At 43.7% G+C, this 15445-nt stretch overlaps 1 protein-coding gene across 1 annotated transcript; it reads right to left on the reverse strand.

Moving 5' to 3' along the window:
- Positions 1 to 2435: 2435 nt before the first annotated feature.
- Positions 2436 to 10797, reverse strand: LOC101761052 (disease resistance protein RPM1). Its single transcript, XM_004978975.3, has 4 exons — positions 10581 to 10797; positions 9331 to 9413; positions 7458 to 7540; positions 2436 to 5474 (listed from the first exon to the last, which is right to left on the reverse strand). The coding sequence occupies exon 4, from the start codon at positions 5467 to 5469 to the stop codon at positions 2749 to 2751; it is 2721 nt and encodes a 906-aa protein (XP_004979032.1). The 5' UTR covers positions 5470 to 5474; positions 7458 to 7540; positions 9331 to 9413; positions 10581 to 10797; the 3' UTR covers positions 2436 to 2748.
- Between the last annotated feature and the right edge of the window lie 4648 nt (positions 10798 to 15445).

Genomic DNA, 15445 nt, shown 5'->3' on the forward strand with positions numbered 1-15445 from the left:
GCTGGGGCGTGGACCAGGCATGCATGCATGCGCTGGCGCAGGTTGACCACCGTGGTTGCCAGTCGGTGGTTTTTCTTTTGGATTTCAAACTTCAAACTACTTTTTCTCGCAAATCGTGAATTCATTTTCGAATCCATTTGTACCACTATGTTGCTGAGAATTAATGTAACATAATAAGATCCAATATAAATATATTTAAAAAATTAACATTTTGGATGATCCATGTCAACATTTTAAGTATTTTACTTCAACATTTCCATATCAAATGTTGAACTAGTTTATTTGAAATGTTGAACTTAGTTTAAAATAATGTTGAATCTAGTATTTAAAATGTTGAGTATATTAGTCTGATATTTTGAATATATAAAGTCACAAAATCTTTTGCAAAAATAATAAAATAAGAGTGCACGTTCCCTAGCATGCACCCCTGCGTCCTCTAGCTGCTGCTGTCCTGGGAGACCAAGATATGTACTGGGTGCGTGCAATTGGGGCAATGAAGTGATTGCTGGGCTGTGCGATGGATTTTCAGCTTTTGTGCAAAACAAAAATTCGAAGAAAAAACTCTGCAGCTTCCAAACCAAGTGATCAAATTTCGATTGAACCATAGCATTTCTTACGAAGATCTACAAAATAATATCACACTTGACAATATTTTGAATCAAATTGTTTCTGAACATTTTTCGAATACACCAATATTTTATTTATGTTGACCCACATTTTTCTTTTTGAACATTTTTTCTTTATTTTTTACATGTAGCAACATTTTTTTACATTCACTAATATTTCTTAACATTTGTCAACATTTTCCCTAAAGCCGAGCCTAAGTTTCACAAATATTTCTTGATGTTCATTAATATTTTTTATATGCACCAACATTTTTATTCAACTTTTTACATCCACAGCTCACTTTTTTTTACACACACCAACATTTTTCTTCAACCTTTTTACATTCACCAACATTATAGCTAATCATTTGTTTTACACATACCAATATTTTTCTTCAACTTTTTTACATTCGCCAACATTATGGCTCAACATTTTTTATACACACACCAACTTTTTAAAAAAAAATACTATTTCAACATTTTTTCTTCCAATGTATGCATGTTTAAGATATTACTACAATATAGTCAATATTTTAGAAGACTAGATTTAACATTTATATACACACTAGTTCAACATTTCCAATAAAGTAATTCAAGATTTAATGCAAAAATGTTGAAACCATATATTCAAAATGTTGAGCATGTATATTCAAATGTTGAAGAGCGTATTTGAAATGTTGATTTTAAAAAAATCAAAATATATTTATGTTGGATCTTGTTTTGTTGCATAAATTCTAAATAGCATCGTGGTTTAAACGAAATCTAAAACGTATTTACGGTTTGAGAGAAAAATAAGATTAAAATTTTGAATCTAAAAGGAATCTTAACCATCTACCACCAACCACCCATGACCCATGCATGCAGCCAGCCACCCACCTGTCCACAGCTGTATCCAAACTGCGTGTGTGCTCCCACCCGTTTTAATCTCATTAGTTGATTGTACTCCGAACAAATCTCAAACATTGGAAGATTGGTTGAAAAATTTCCTCCGGAAGATGGATAGGAATTCCGTGCTGACTCACTGGCTGCTTTGATCCCAAGCTGCCAGCCCAACGGGCTAACAATTCAGTGGCGCAGACCGGGTCCGCGTTTTCTGAAAGGATGCATGGGGTGGGCAATCCGTGGCCTTTGCCCAGCTGAACTGGGCCTCCAAGACTAGCGCCGTCTGCAGGCAAGGCCTTCTCCCTTTCTCGTAGTTCGTGGCGGAATGGCTTCCTGCTTCTTCGGCGCGGTGCCGGCGGCAGCTGCCACAGAGAGGCCTCTCGAGGAGTCGAGGGTCGAAGGCCTCAACCCGTCTGCGGCGCGGCTGCCCTTCAGTCACTGGTGCTAGCCCCTCCCGTAAATCAGTTCGTAATTTCTCCGAGTTACAAGATATTTTATTACTTTCTAGGTGATGAATTTCGACTGGACACTCCTAGATCTTAGGGATTCAGTTTCAACTTTCAACTGTAGGCGTGCAAATTTTCGTTTCATATATTATCAGTTCGATTCTAGATAGATCTTTGAGGATTCGAGACGGTGTTACAGGGCACAAGAATGCTTTTTGGGCTGTATGGCGGCATGAGCTACAATTTGCTGACACCCTGTTTATCTTTCATCCCCAGGCTCTGTCATTTGAGCTTGTTGTCCTCTTACTTCATGTAGGTTTAAGTGGAACGTGGTAGACAGCAAACAAGCTGATTGTGCAGACAGGAAGGCACCAACTGTCGGCTATTTCTACGAGTGGTTTATGGACCTGTATCATAGGATCATCTTACAGCGCCACTGAGTTCAGTATTGCTAGATGCATGGCAGACTGCAGAGACTGCATCTAAATGCAAGGGTACAACATTAATAAATTAAACATTTTTGGCAATTGCAGTTAAACAACGAAAGGTCCAAGTCCTTGGATGGGAATCAAAATCTGAATCAATGGGGAAAAATATACCACAGCTGCGATGAGGCTGGGCACGCCCTGATCGCAGATAAAGTCAGGGTCCATTAAAAAGGAAATGCTAAAGCATGGCATAACTGCAATTGTAGTTGCATTAACAATGTCAAAGATCTGATGACTTATTTAGTTATTTGGAAAGGATTAAACGCCTGACGTTGCTGCGAGCAGATGTGAAGTGCATTTCTACTCCTGTGGTACACGTGTGCCACTTCAGATGCGGAGCTCTTGAACATACTGCATCTTCTGCTGCATCTTTTCGCTATCCCAATGACCTCTGAAGTCCTTGTGCAAACTCAGCAGCCACAGTTTCTTAAGAGAACGAAGGGATTCAATACCTTGGGGGACCTTGTCGAGCTTTAGAAGTGACACAACATATAAACCCTCAATCTGTTGAAGGGCACCAACTTTGATCTCCACCTTGTCAACATTGGGCATGCGCTTCAAGACAAGCGACTTCAGCTGTGGGAAGCACCCTTTAGAAAGAACTAAGGTGTCTGCAGTACTCACCCTGTTAAGACTAAGATAGGTGAGATTCGGCACGTAAGGTGCAAGCAGCTGCAGTGGATCTTCCTGAAGGTGGCACCAGCTAATAGCTAGATATTTGAGATTTCTGCCACTGTCACGGAATACAGGGCACTCAAGTGTCTTATCTGCCCAGCACCCTCTGATTATCAATCTGTGGAAGTTTTCAGATGCTGGCTTCAGATCTTCCAAATGAAGTGTCTCGTTCTCATCACTTGCAGAGAGAAGCAAGCTGGAAAGAAGAGGCATCTTTGACAGTATAGAGAAAAGGTTTGCGCAATCCCCTGCACTTATGTTGTCAATCCACACACTCCTTAGTTTCGTAAGTTTTATCAGCTGCTCAGCCAGGTCCTTGTTGGCTTCCACAGTTTCTAGAGTCTGAAGTTCTTCCAAGTTGGATAGCTCTTTTGGTGCTTGCACTCCAATGAAGTACCGGAACTCTGACTGCTTCTCATCTGCAAATCTGTCTGCCAGAAGGTGCCGTAACTTCTTGATTTTAACAACACCTCTTGGTAGCTTCTCTATTTTTGTTGCCTTTATGTCCAGTGTTTGGAGGTTGGAGAGCTTTCCAAACGAATCTGGGAGTGATTTAACTCTTGTGCGACGCAGGCCAATGTAGCGTAGATTAAACATATTTCCTATGGATGCTGGCACTTCACTTATTTCAGAATCTTGCAACTCGAGAACTGTCAGGTACGTGGATTCAGAAAGAACTGAAGATAACAACTGAGGGGAGGATCCAATTATTCCGAGTGCAACTGCGGTTCTAAGGCGTGGCAGTTGAATTTTAACTTTCAGTGAAGTTTTGTCCTGCCATCCACAGGAAGACAGGCGACGAACACCCTTGTCCATCTTCACCAATGTGCCAAAATCATACGCAAAACAAAACTTCTCCTCTTTAGCAACAGAAAGTGCCAGGTCACGTACAAGGTCATGCATCTTACAGGTGCGGACCCTTCCTAGCTCATCGTTCTCAACAGCTTCCAGCATATTCCTTTGGATCAGTTCCCTTAGGTATCTGTCGGCCACCTCCTCTGGTGTGCTTTGTTCATTTTGAAGCGCAAAACCTTCTGCAACCCATAGCCAAACAAGGCTCTCTCGTGACATTAGGTGATCCTCAGGGAACAAGCTACAATAAAAGAAGCAGTTTCTAAGATTTCCAGGTAAGTCGTGGTAGCTCAGATTTAGAATTGCACGAACATGATCATTGTTCGTCAGCTCATCCTGAAATTGCTTGTATGTTTCGTTCCAAACTTGTTTAATTGGTGGCAGTGCAGACAACAGGCCACCCATGGTTACGATTGCAAGTGGAAGTCCTTGACACCTATCCACTATATTGTTGGCCAGCTTCTCAAGTTCATCGGGGCAGCTGCAATTTATGCTGTTATAGAAAGCCTTTCTGCAAAACAGCACAAGTGCATCACCGTGATCCAATGGCTTGAGTTTGAGTTGACAGGTGGGGTGAGCAAGGACTGCCACCTGTTCCTGTCGCGTCGTGATGATAACACAACTTGCTTGGAGGTTCTGGAATGCATCCCTTATCTGAGTGTATGCTTCTTGATTCCATACATCATCCAGTACAATCAAGCACTTCCTACCAGCTAGTCTTTCCTTTACTTTTTCTTTCAAGTCATGGGCATCCAAATCCACTAGCTGTGACTGTTCTGGCTCCCCAATCTTCCTCAGCAGTTTCCTCAGCAATTCAACCACATCATAATTCTGAGATACAACGATCCAAGCATGAGTGGTGAAATTGTTCTTCTCCCGCTCGTACACATTTGTGACAAGGGTGGTTTTTCCCAATCCACCCATACCAGATACTGTTATTAATCTGGTAATTTGCTCGTCTGAGTTCAACCATCCAGTCAGCAGTCTCCTGTTTTCTTCAATTCCCACAAGATCATCTTGAATAACATCCAGGAGGCAGTCCTGCGACCGCTTCCTTTCAATATCTGCAAGTAAATTGGGACTGAGCTGGGACTGAGGTAGCCACCGTTCTTTTCGCTTCACAACATTATCGATTTTCTTCTCTATCTCGGTAATCTCCTCAGCGATTTGACTGAAAACTGTGATGTAGTGAGCTTTGGTGAAGATCTTTTTCACCCTATTTTCTTCCTCCAATTTAAGAGCATGGTATGAATATTTGTCAATGACATCCTCAACATGGTGGGCTAGCTCCCGCACCTCTGCAATCCAACCCTTCACAAGCTCATTGGTGAGGCTTGGAGTACCTATCTGTTTTATTAAATTGTCCATCATGTTTAGTTCTTTCCCTATTTCCCCAACCTTCCATGGTAGTTCCTTAAGATTTGCAACTTTCTCTGATAGCTTGGTTATTACGGCCTTCGTGGCTTCCTGCGTTAAAGTTTCTCCAATCTTTGAAACAACAAGGAGTACAGCTTCTGCCATTTGTTCTGAACATCATAAATGCAGATCATGTTACATAATGCAGTAAATAGATTTAAAAATAACAAAATATAATGCTGTTTCATGATCATAATGGCTGATTCTTGGAATCAGAAGAAACAAAAACAAGACAGGAAGAGTTCAGTTTATAAAGAATTGAACTTTACAATTTCAGTCAATTTCCATGTAACAATGAAACTAATACTGAATGTGCGCTGAAAATTTCAATCCCAAAATTTGACGGTAAAATAATTTTAGTTCAGTAAACTAAAGTATATACTCTAGATTTTACATTTATATTCACTTTTCAAATATTTGTTACATTTCATAGTTCAAAAACTAAAACATTTCATTGAGCATTAATCCAGAAGAAGCATAGCTGAATGAAATTATGAGCATGACCTACACTGTATGAGATATCAGATATTATTTCTTTGTAAAGCATCTAGTAAACCTGTTTGTTGTCCATCGAGGAATTCTTTCAAGTTGTTTATTATGCACTTCTTATGATCCCAGATGTTCTGAAGTTTCCATTTCTTAATTGTTTAGGTAGTTAGGCCTAGTGCTCAGTGTGTTTAACATTCTAGCTCCAGAACTTCATGCTGCTATAATCGATATATCCTCGCTTCATTGAGTCCTTGTGACTTTTGGATCTCTAGGTGGAGAATTGCAGTCTGCTTGCAGAGTTTCATGATGAATTTTCAAGTTGTGCGGGACATACATGCCTAAATTTATTTCTATGGAATAGTTTCTGAATCCATCATGCATCGAGGGGTTCTTACTGATGACATGGCATTTGCAAGGTTTATATTCAAAAGTGCTGCGGGCATAATGCAAGATGGAGCTTTTAATTTATTAAGCTTTTGCGGCATGTGGCACTGGCACGCAGATGGCCTTTAAGGTTTAATAGTTGATTTGCCCCTGCCTTTAGGACAGATATTGCAGAGCGGCATGTTGGAATTTCTAAGGCTGCAGAACAGTTTGCTGTTCTTTGTGTGGTAAAAACTGCAATATGCGTAAATGCTTGTGGCTCTTAGAACTTGGGACATTTTTTTACACTAGGACGTATTCAGATGCATTCGCAGGAACAGACAATGTTCCAATCCAGAGGAGCTGTACTATAGTGTTTCGGCAAGTCTGTTGTGGTGGCTTCTGGAATTCATGGGCTTGTACAAGCTTGTTTGTAGCGTCCTAGTTGACCTGTTATTAGCTCTTCATTTTTTAGTATTTCCTTCTGCTAGTCTTTTGTAATCCTTATAATGATGCATGTACTTCCTCCGCCTCACGAAGAATGCAAGTGAAGGACTCGAAATTGGTCCAACATAGAACGCAATTGTTGCTTTTACATCAGCTTATGGGACCCAATTAATTGTGCTCTTTACTTTAAACTTCTCGATTCACAATTAATTGTAGTAGGTTACAGAAACATCATATTGTGACACCCGATCTAATTTAGTGGTCCAGTAGTGGCCTATTAGCGTTATATGCGCATGTGTTAGTACCACATTGCAAAGGTTTATAAGTTAGCTCTATGCCTCTACCCTTACTCAACTACCAACATGGTACTAAACATACGCACATACAACACTCATGAGCCACTACTCGACCACCAAATTGGATCGGGTATCACATGCCTCCCAAAAAAAAAGAATTTGGCTTTGGAGGACGACATGTTACACATCTACATATGCATGTGATCCATTCCTAATAGGGCTACCAAGTCATTTTCCTTCGTCATTAATCCGTCTTAAGATGCCTAGAATTCCATTGTTTATGGGAACTAGGAAGTGTGGCTATGAAGAAGAAGGGCCTATAATGCCGTACACCAACCTTGGAAACGGGGGATGTTCCTAGAAGTATGATACTGTTTGCAATAAGTGGATTTTGTATTGATTAAATCGTATATCCATGGTAAATAATCATATCACACCAACTCCACAGGCATAGAACCATATGAACGAAGCTGCAAACAGTTGGGAGCGAGAGTTCACCTGACGGGTACTGAGACTAGTAGATGGCCTGCAAACTGGACGCTGCAAGTCAGGTTTCCAGTTCCAACTGTTTGGTCTTAAACCTGCCAAAAAAGAAGATGTTTTAGCCATGTATATTGTATACTGCAAGTGGAATATGTTCAAAGACTATTAGAGAATTGAGCTTTAGTCCCAGTTGGTAGGGTTCAAAGGTCCCGAAAATCCATCCGAGATTAATTTTTTGAGACAAGGGAGTCCTTTAGTTTCAGAAAAAAATAAAAAAAAGGCCACGTGGCCGGCCGGCCGCCACCCGCCTCGGCTCGTGCCCACACCCCCACCCGCCCGCCGCTTCACGCCTGTGCCTCCGCTTGCCCGCCGCTTGCCCGCCCGCGCCCGCGCCGCCTGCTGCTTGGCCTCCCGCGCCTCCGCTCGTTGCTGGGCCGCCCACGCCCGCGCTGCGCGCCGCCTCCGCTCGTCGCTCGGCCGCTCCCCCGCGCGCCAGCCCTGCCCTCGCCCCGCTGCCACTCCTCACTCCATTTTTTAATTGTTTAGGTAGTTAGGCCTAGTGCTCAGTGTGTTCAACATTCTAGCTCCAGAACTTCATGCTGCTATAATCGATATATCCTCGCTTCATTGAGTCCTTGTGACTTTTGGATCTCTAGGTGGAGAATTGCAGTCTGCTTGCAGAGTTTCATGATGAATTTTCAAGTTGTGCGGGACATACATGCCTAAATTTATTTCTATGGAATAGTTTCTGAATCCATCATGCATCGAGGGGTTCTTACTGATGACATGGCATTTGAAAGGTTTATATTCAAAAGTGCTGCGGGCATAATGCAAGATGGAGGTTTTAATTTATTAAGCTTTTGCGGCATGTGGCACTGGCACGCAGATGGCCTTTAAGGTTTAATAGTTGAGTTGCCCCTGCCTTTAGGACAGATATTGCAGAGCGGCATGTTGGAGTTTCTAAGGCTGCAGAACAGTTTGCTGTTCTTTGTGTGGTAAAAACTGCAATATGTGTAAATGCTTGTGGCTCTTAGAACTTGGGGCATTTTTTTACACTAGGACGTATTCAGATGCATTCGCAGGAACAGACAATGTTCCAATCCAGAGGAGCTGTACTATAGTGTTTCGGCAAGTCTGTTGTGGTGGCTTCTTGAATTCATGGGCTTGTACAAGCTTGTGTGTAGCATCCTAGTTGACCTGTTATTAGCTCTTCATTTTTTAGTATTTCCTTCTGCTTTTACATCAGCTTATGGGACCTAATTAATTGTGCTCTTTACTTTAAACTTCTCCATTCACAATTAATTGTATTAGGTTACAAAAACATCATATTGTGACACCCGATCTAATTTAGTGGTCTAGTAGTGGTCCATTAGCGTTATATGCGCATGTGTTAATACCACATTGCAAAAAGGTTTATAAGTTAGCTCTACGCCTCTACCCTTGCTCAACTACCAACATGGTACTAAACATATGCACATACAACACTCATGAGCTACTACTCGACCACCAAATTGGATCGGGTATCACATGCCTCAAAAAAAAAGAATCTAGCTTTGGAGGATGAGATGTTACACATCTACATATGCATATGATCCTTTCCTAATAGGGCTACCAAAGTCATTTTCCTTCGTCATTAGTCCGTCTTAAGATTTCTAGAATTCCATTGTTTATGGGAACTAGGAAGTGTGGCTATGAGGAAGAAGGGCCTGTAATGCCGTACACCAACCTTGGAAACGGGGAATGTTCCAACAAGTATGATACTGTTTGCAATAAGTGGATTTTGTCCTGATTAAATCGTATATCCATGGTAAATAATCATATCACACTCAACTCCACGGGCATAGAACCATATGAACAAAGCTGCAAACAGTTGGGAGCGAGAGTTCACCTGATGGGTACTGAGACTAGTAGATGGCCTGCAATCTGGACGCTGCAAGTCAGGTTTCCAGTTCCAACTGTTTGGTCTCAAACCTGCCAAAAAAAAAGATGTTTTGGCCATGTATATTGTATACTGCAAGTGGAATATGTTCGAACACTACTAGAGAATTGAGTTTTAGTCCCAGTTGGTAGGGTTCAAAGGTCCCGAAAATCCATCCGGGATTAATTTTTCGAGACAAAGGAGGTCCTTTAATTTCGAGAAAAAATAAAAAAAAAGGCCACATGGCCGGCCGCCTGCGCCCGCGCCACCCACCACCCGCCTCGGCTCGTGCCCACACCTCCACCCGCCCGCCGCTTGGCCTCCCACGCCTCCGCTCGTCGCTCGGCCGCTCCCCCGCGCGCCAGCCCTGCTCTCGCCCCGCTGCCGCTCTTCACTCCCAGTGAGGGGTGAGCAGAGGGGGAAGGGGAGGGGTAGCAGAGGGGGAGGGGGCGGCGGCGACGCAAGGAGAGGAGCTGGAGGCAGAGAGGAGGGAGGGGAGGTGCCGGAGGTGGAGGGAGAGGAGGAGAGGGAGAAGATAAGATTCAGCAGAGCATTTTGTCGCAGCCGGAGCCACCAACCGAGATAAAAGCCCCTTTTATGCCGGTCAGTAATTTTAACTGGGAACTATTCCGATTAGTAATTTCAACTGGGATTAAATCTTTTGTCCTAGTTGAAATTTTCAAACGGGACAAGGGGTTTTTGTCGCGGTTAGAAATTCCAACACGGACAAAAGGGGGACGTTTATTTACAACCGGGACTAAAGCTCTTCTCGTCGATATCTTTTATGTGCCTTATTTTTAACCCGGAACTAAAGACAGTCCTAGATCCAAAGTTAGTCGGGATAAAAAGAGTTAGATAGAAAGTCAATTCTTTAATAATAAAAGCGATACCGAGAGCATACTTGTAAGATTGAAAACAAAACTGTGGTTAAATCAGATCTAGACAAGCACTTTTTTGTGCCAAAAGAAATCATTCGCCAAACAGGAAGGAGCTTGCCAACTGCGAAACATGCAAGGTATGCTGATCTACCTTCGAATCTGGTGTTAATTGCGAAGGAAAAGAAAAAAAAGAAGAAAACTGTTGCAAACAAGGAGTGATTTACTCGCAACACACACAAACACCACTGAAAGATTCGTTCTATCCAAGCCTCTTTGAGAGCAAAAGAACTCTGAACTAGCATGCGAACTGAATGGTTGATCAGAACAGCGAAGTAATCAGACCTCGAGAGAGCCCCAGAGGAGCTGGTTGCCTTTGGTTAACCTGCCGATCCGTCGAAGCGCGGCAGCTGTGTATTGTGTTTGAGCTGGTTATAGGCGTGTAGGCTTGTAGCTAAGGCTGAAGTACTCGCGGTGGAGTTCGGTGGTAGAGAAGACCACTGGGACTTGCTGGTTCAGATATGAAGTTCTGCCTTCACCAGTGGTTCAGATATGTTGTTGGTCGAGAAGACCCAGTGTCATCTCGCACATGCGCAAAGACTTGGCCAAGTCCACGCGTTCACTGTTTGGGAGCTGCCCCATGGGAACCGGGTCCAGTGCGGCACGTTCTGAGTCCTTTCTTCCCCCTGAACTTTGCCTTGTCCAATTCAGTTGCCAACTTGTCCTTGGCCCCACCAACCATGTGCCCAGAAATTTACCTTTGCATCATTGGTCACGTCACAGTTCATGGTACAGTGCATGGTCAGTAAGCAACACTTGAACTGTCACTAATACCAACTGACAAAACAAAAAAGGAAATCTTTTTCTTGAAAAAAATGACAAAAAAAGGAGGAAAGCAATATGAACCAAGAAACAGTAATAGGCCGCATCAAAATGATTCATTTCAAACAACACACGGAGACCTTGCAGAAACCCACATGCTCAAGGCACCACGAGATGTGATGGGCATAAGTTTACATAAACGAGATATTTTTTTTTTGTCTAATTTTAGGTGGCAACAGGGTAAATATGCTAAGTCTCCTTAGTCAATGCCCACCTATTTCCAACTCGGAAAAAGCTGTCCAAAGGAACGAAGATTTTCTCTTTTTTTTCCCTCTTGTTGAATAATCCAACAGACGGAGACCTGCACAAGCAGGCCGTCAACCGTCTTTCTCTCCCCTCTCGCTGTCCTCGCCGGAAGAGGAGGAGAGAAGCACACCGGAGATCTGCCATGGCCGCCGCCGCTGCCGTCGATACTCCTGGTACGTACGTGCTGCACAGACTTGACCATCGATCCCCCTGCCCATCTCTCAGGGCAAAAAATCTCCAAAAGAAGTTCTTTACAAAGTTTTTCTTTCCTTATATCTTCACCGGATCTACTGCTTAGCTTGCTCACAAATCGTAGTAAAACTCTGAATCCCTCTGTGTTTCTTTCTGTGGTCTCCAAGCACAGGCTACTTCGTTGGCGCTCCATCGCACTACCAGAAGCCGCAACCGCTCCCGCCGCCGGTGCCGGCGCAGGCCGTCGACGAGCAGAACGCTGTGAACACACAAGTCCCAGGTGCGTCCTTGCAGTTCTTGCTTGAACGACTGCGACTGCTTGCATCCTGCCCTGATTTCACTTAATTTTTCTCTTTCCTTTTTCCATCAAATTTCCTGTTAATTGTTAACGGAACTCGATTGGATTTTTGTTTTTCTTCTTTTTTTGGTGGCACGAGCAGGTTACTACTCTGGGCCTGTGCAAGGGAGGCGAGAACCTGCTGCAGAGCACAACAACCCTGCTGACACTGCGGTTCAACAGAGCCAAGAACAAGGCTTTCTTGCAAGATGGTAAATGGTTTGATGCTTTGATTGCTGTTGTAGGGACTATTTGGACATCAAATCGATCTGTTTCTATGCCTGGTCTGATGGTTCTCCGTTTGCTGTTATCAGGTTTGGATGCTTCACCGGCAGAAGTGGAAATGCGAACTAATCCCAGGACATCCCTGCTCGGAGCTCAGTAGAGGACCAGGCATCTGGATGGGTTGCAGGAACCTTTCAGATTCTCGGTTCTATGAAACTTGTTCTTCGGCATTTCCGTTGTAATTTTGGACCATATTACAGGCTCAATGAGGTTGTTCCTTGTGTTACCATTGTTTTCACTGTGCCTACATATGTAAACCAATGGAATTTCTTCCTTATAGTACATGTCTGCGATGAATTGGAGCATCTTACGGAACTTGGTTTTTACGCCTTATGGGGTTCTTACTCTATAGCCCTTATGTGCGTTGAGATTTGTGCGATAAGTTCTTTTTATCAGAACACTATAGTGCACGAATCTTAATGTGCAACTAACGGTGAGACACCTGAGCCATCATCTCCTTAAGGGCAGAAATCACTCTGCCATATTTTGTGAGCAAGTTGGTAAGCTCTCGATGTAAGCTTCCATCTCGAGTAAGCTTTGCAACGGTTTTCACATCCAATTTACCATCTTTTTTCAGAGCAAAAAATGATTTAGTATTTCTACATTCATAGCTTATTCATAACTTTGAATAACTTTTAGTATGTATCTAGACATAGTGTATATCTATACACATAAAAAATAATGAAGCTAAAAATATCAAAACGACCTACAATTTAGAACGGAGGGAGTATATACAAACAATTTACTGCAAAAGTTATAGAACTAAACGAAGACATAATCATATTAAAAAATTGGCAAACTCATAATAAAAAATGGCAATTGCACACTAGCAGGAAGCCAGAGCACAGACCGGGTCAAAGCGTTTTCTTTCCTTCCCAGTCTGGACTAGATGCTGATTGCTGAAGACCAAGTCAGTATCCAGTGATGGCAAGGCGACTCCACACACTTGCAGAAACCCAGTAGCTTAGCTCAAGTTACCATGTTGATCACTGATCAATGATATCAAGTGGTAGGTGGCATCTCTCTGGTTAATACTATAAACTCAAAGTCTCCTAAAGTCAATTCCTTTCTGCCAGCTCGGAGAAAGCGGCTTCCCAAAAGGCATATCTCCTCAACTCCTCTCATCATTCCAAGCCAAGAAACGGAGACCGGCGCGCAGGGAGAAGGCGTCTAGCCGCCTGCCTCCGTCCGTCTCCTCGCTCTCGCCGGAGCTCCGTCATGGCCGAAGATGGCCCTGCCGGTATGTTCCTCCACCTTCGCCATCTCTGCCGTTCTGTATCTTAGAAACAAGCATGCCCAAAACCCAAAGGGAGGAAAGCAGCCATTCACTCTGTTCTCTTCTGCGAATTCACTCTGTTCGGGGTTTTTTTTTTGTCCTCTTCTTCCCGTGGGTGTAGGTTACTACGTTGGCCGTCCCATGAACCACGACGACCAGAAAACCCAGCCACCGCCGCCGTCGTCCCAGTCCCAGGCTGCTGACGAGCAAGTCAACGCCCAAGTTCCTGGTGCGTGCCCTACAGATCCGAGCGTTTCTTGCCCTGATTCCTCGTTCTGTTTCTTTCAATCTTTTTGAGCCTACTATTTCTGTTTGGCAAGGGCAGGCTACTACGCCGGCCGTGTGCCGGGCAAGAAAGCCGCCGCCGGCGAGCAGAGCTCCGCTGCAGATCAGCCGGGCAAAGAATCAGGCTTCCTTGCCAGCTGGTAAGTACTGCTCCTATAAACTCTACAGTGCCTCAACAATTGATCTCGAAATTAGCAGTGTTCAGAGCTTGAATCTACACGCTGCTGCTGCCTGCGTGCTGACTTGATTCCTTTGCTGACGGTTCTCTGTGCTTCATCTCTAGTTTCGGGTGCTTCTCCGGCGGCCAAACTGCAAAATAGATTCAGTGGAGGTCTGGAGGATTCAGGAAGTCAGGATGATGGATGGCACTGGTTGTTTGGGACGATGGACAAATGTTCAGATTTTTTTTTTTGAAGATTTTTTGTTACGGCAGTGGTGATGTACAAGGATATGCAAATGCAGAGTCATTGAAACTATTCTGATCCGTCAATTTTACCGTGCTTATTGATATGGGGGACTTTTGGTTTCCTGCCTCCATTCGCCATGCCTAAATACAGCGCCACTGAAAAAAATCTTAACGCTGCTTGGTTAACACTTAACTTTTAGCGCGCCACACGGAAAACAACAGCGTCCTTTCGTATTCTTTTGGCCACGGCCGTGGCGCCAATTTTGAACGTCACAAGCTGTGGCGCCGCCTCACTTGCGGCGTGGCAGGTTGAGGCTGGCAAGCAAACACGCCTGTAAATCATTCTCGTATGTTTTAGCTTATGGGAAGAAAAATTCATGTCTTTTGACGCCTTTGAGCTGTTTCCTCGTGCTCAAGCTCAGTATTACTCAAATCATTGAAAAGTTCAGTAGCCTTGCGTTGCCCATCAGAACACAAAGCTTTGATAGTCGGCAGTACTATATCTTTCCCATAGTTGAAACCAGCCCCAGATGTATACACAACCACATGAGCCTTAAAAAGTGTATACAAAACCATTGAAAATATCTTTGTACCAAATGTTTTAAATCAGTAGTCGTGCTTGTGAATTGCACTGAAAACAAGCTCCATGCCACAAACATGCATTTGCCATGTATTATGTATTCTTATTGATGTTCAAGTCAAATAGCTTCCAAACCAGCTAACATGTTTCGTATATATGCACTAATAAACCATATAATAAAAGATAAGGACATTTCAATCACGAACGACATCAGCGTACGAACCATTAAAAACAGAGTATAATTTCTCTTTGGCGTTTAGAATGCCATGCGGTCTACGAAATATGATGTTTGAAATAGCTGAAGGCATCTCATCTCATCTTCTCGAATAATAAAAACACATGGAGGCCCGCACCATTCTTATTCTCCACTCAACCTTTCGTTCAAGGTTCAGTGGGCCCGATCTCTTCCTGTGGGCCGGTGGGCGCACGCTACCACGCCGATGGCCCAACGAACCTCGCGGACCAGAAAGTTTCGGCGCCGCCGGCACCGTTGGCCGTTGACGACAGACAGGTCAAGGCACTCCTGCTGTGTGTGTACACGGCACAAGGCTGCAGTTGGTGTTCATGCTTACTAGCAGATCAGTCTGGTCAGAGTCAGGCCAGGCCAGGTCGCAGTTCGATGGAGCCTCTGCAGGTAGTTTGGGGCGGTGATAAACGACTGTCTGGATCGAAATTGGACCTTGTTTACTTCACCCCTAACTCCCAACTTTAGCACTATACA

This window comes from Setaria italica, chromosome VIII, assembly GCF_000263155.2.
Source record: "Setaria italica strain Yugu1 chromosome VIII, Setaria_italica_v2.0, whole genome shotgun sequence".
NCBI lineage: Eukaryota > Viridiplantae > Streptophyta > Magnoliopsida > Poales > Poaceae > Setaria > Setaria italica.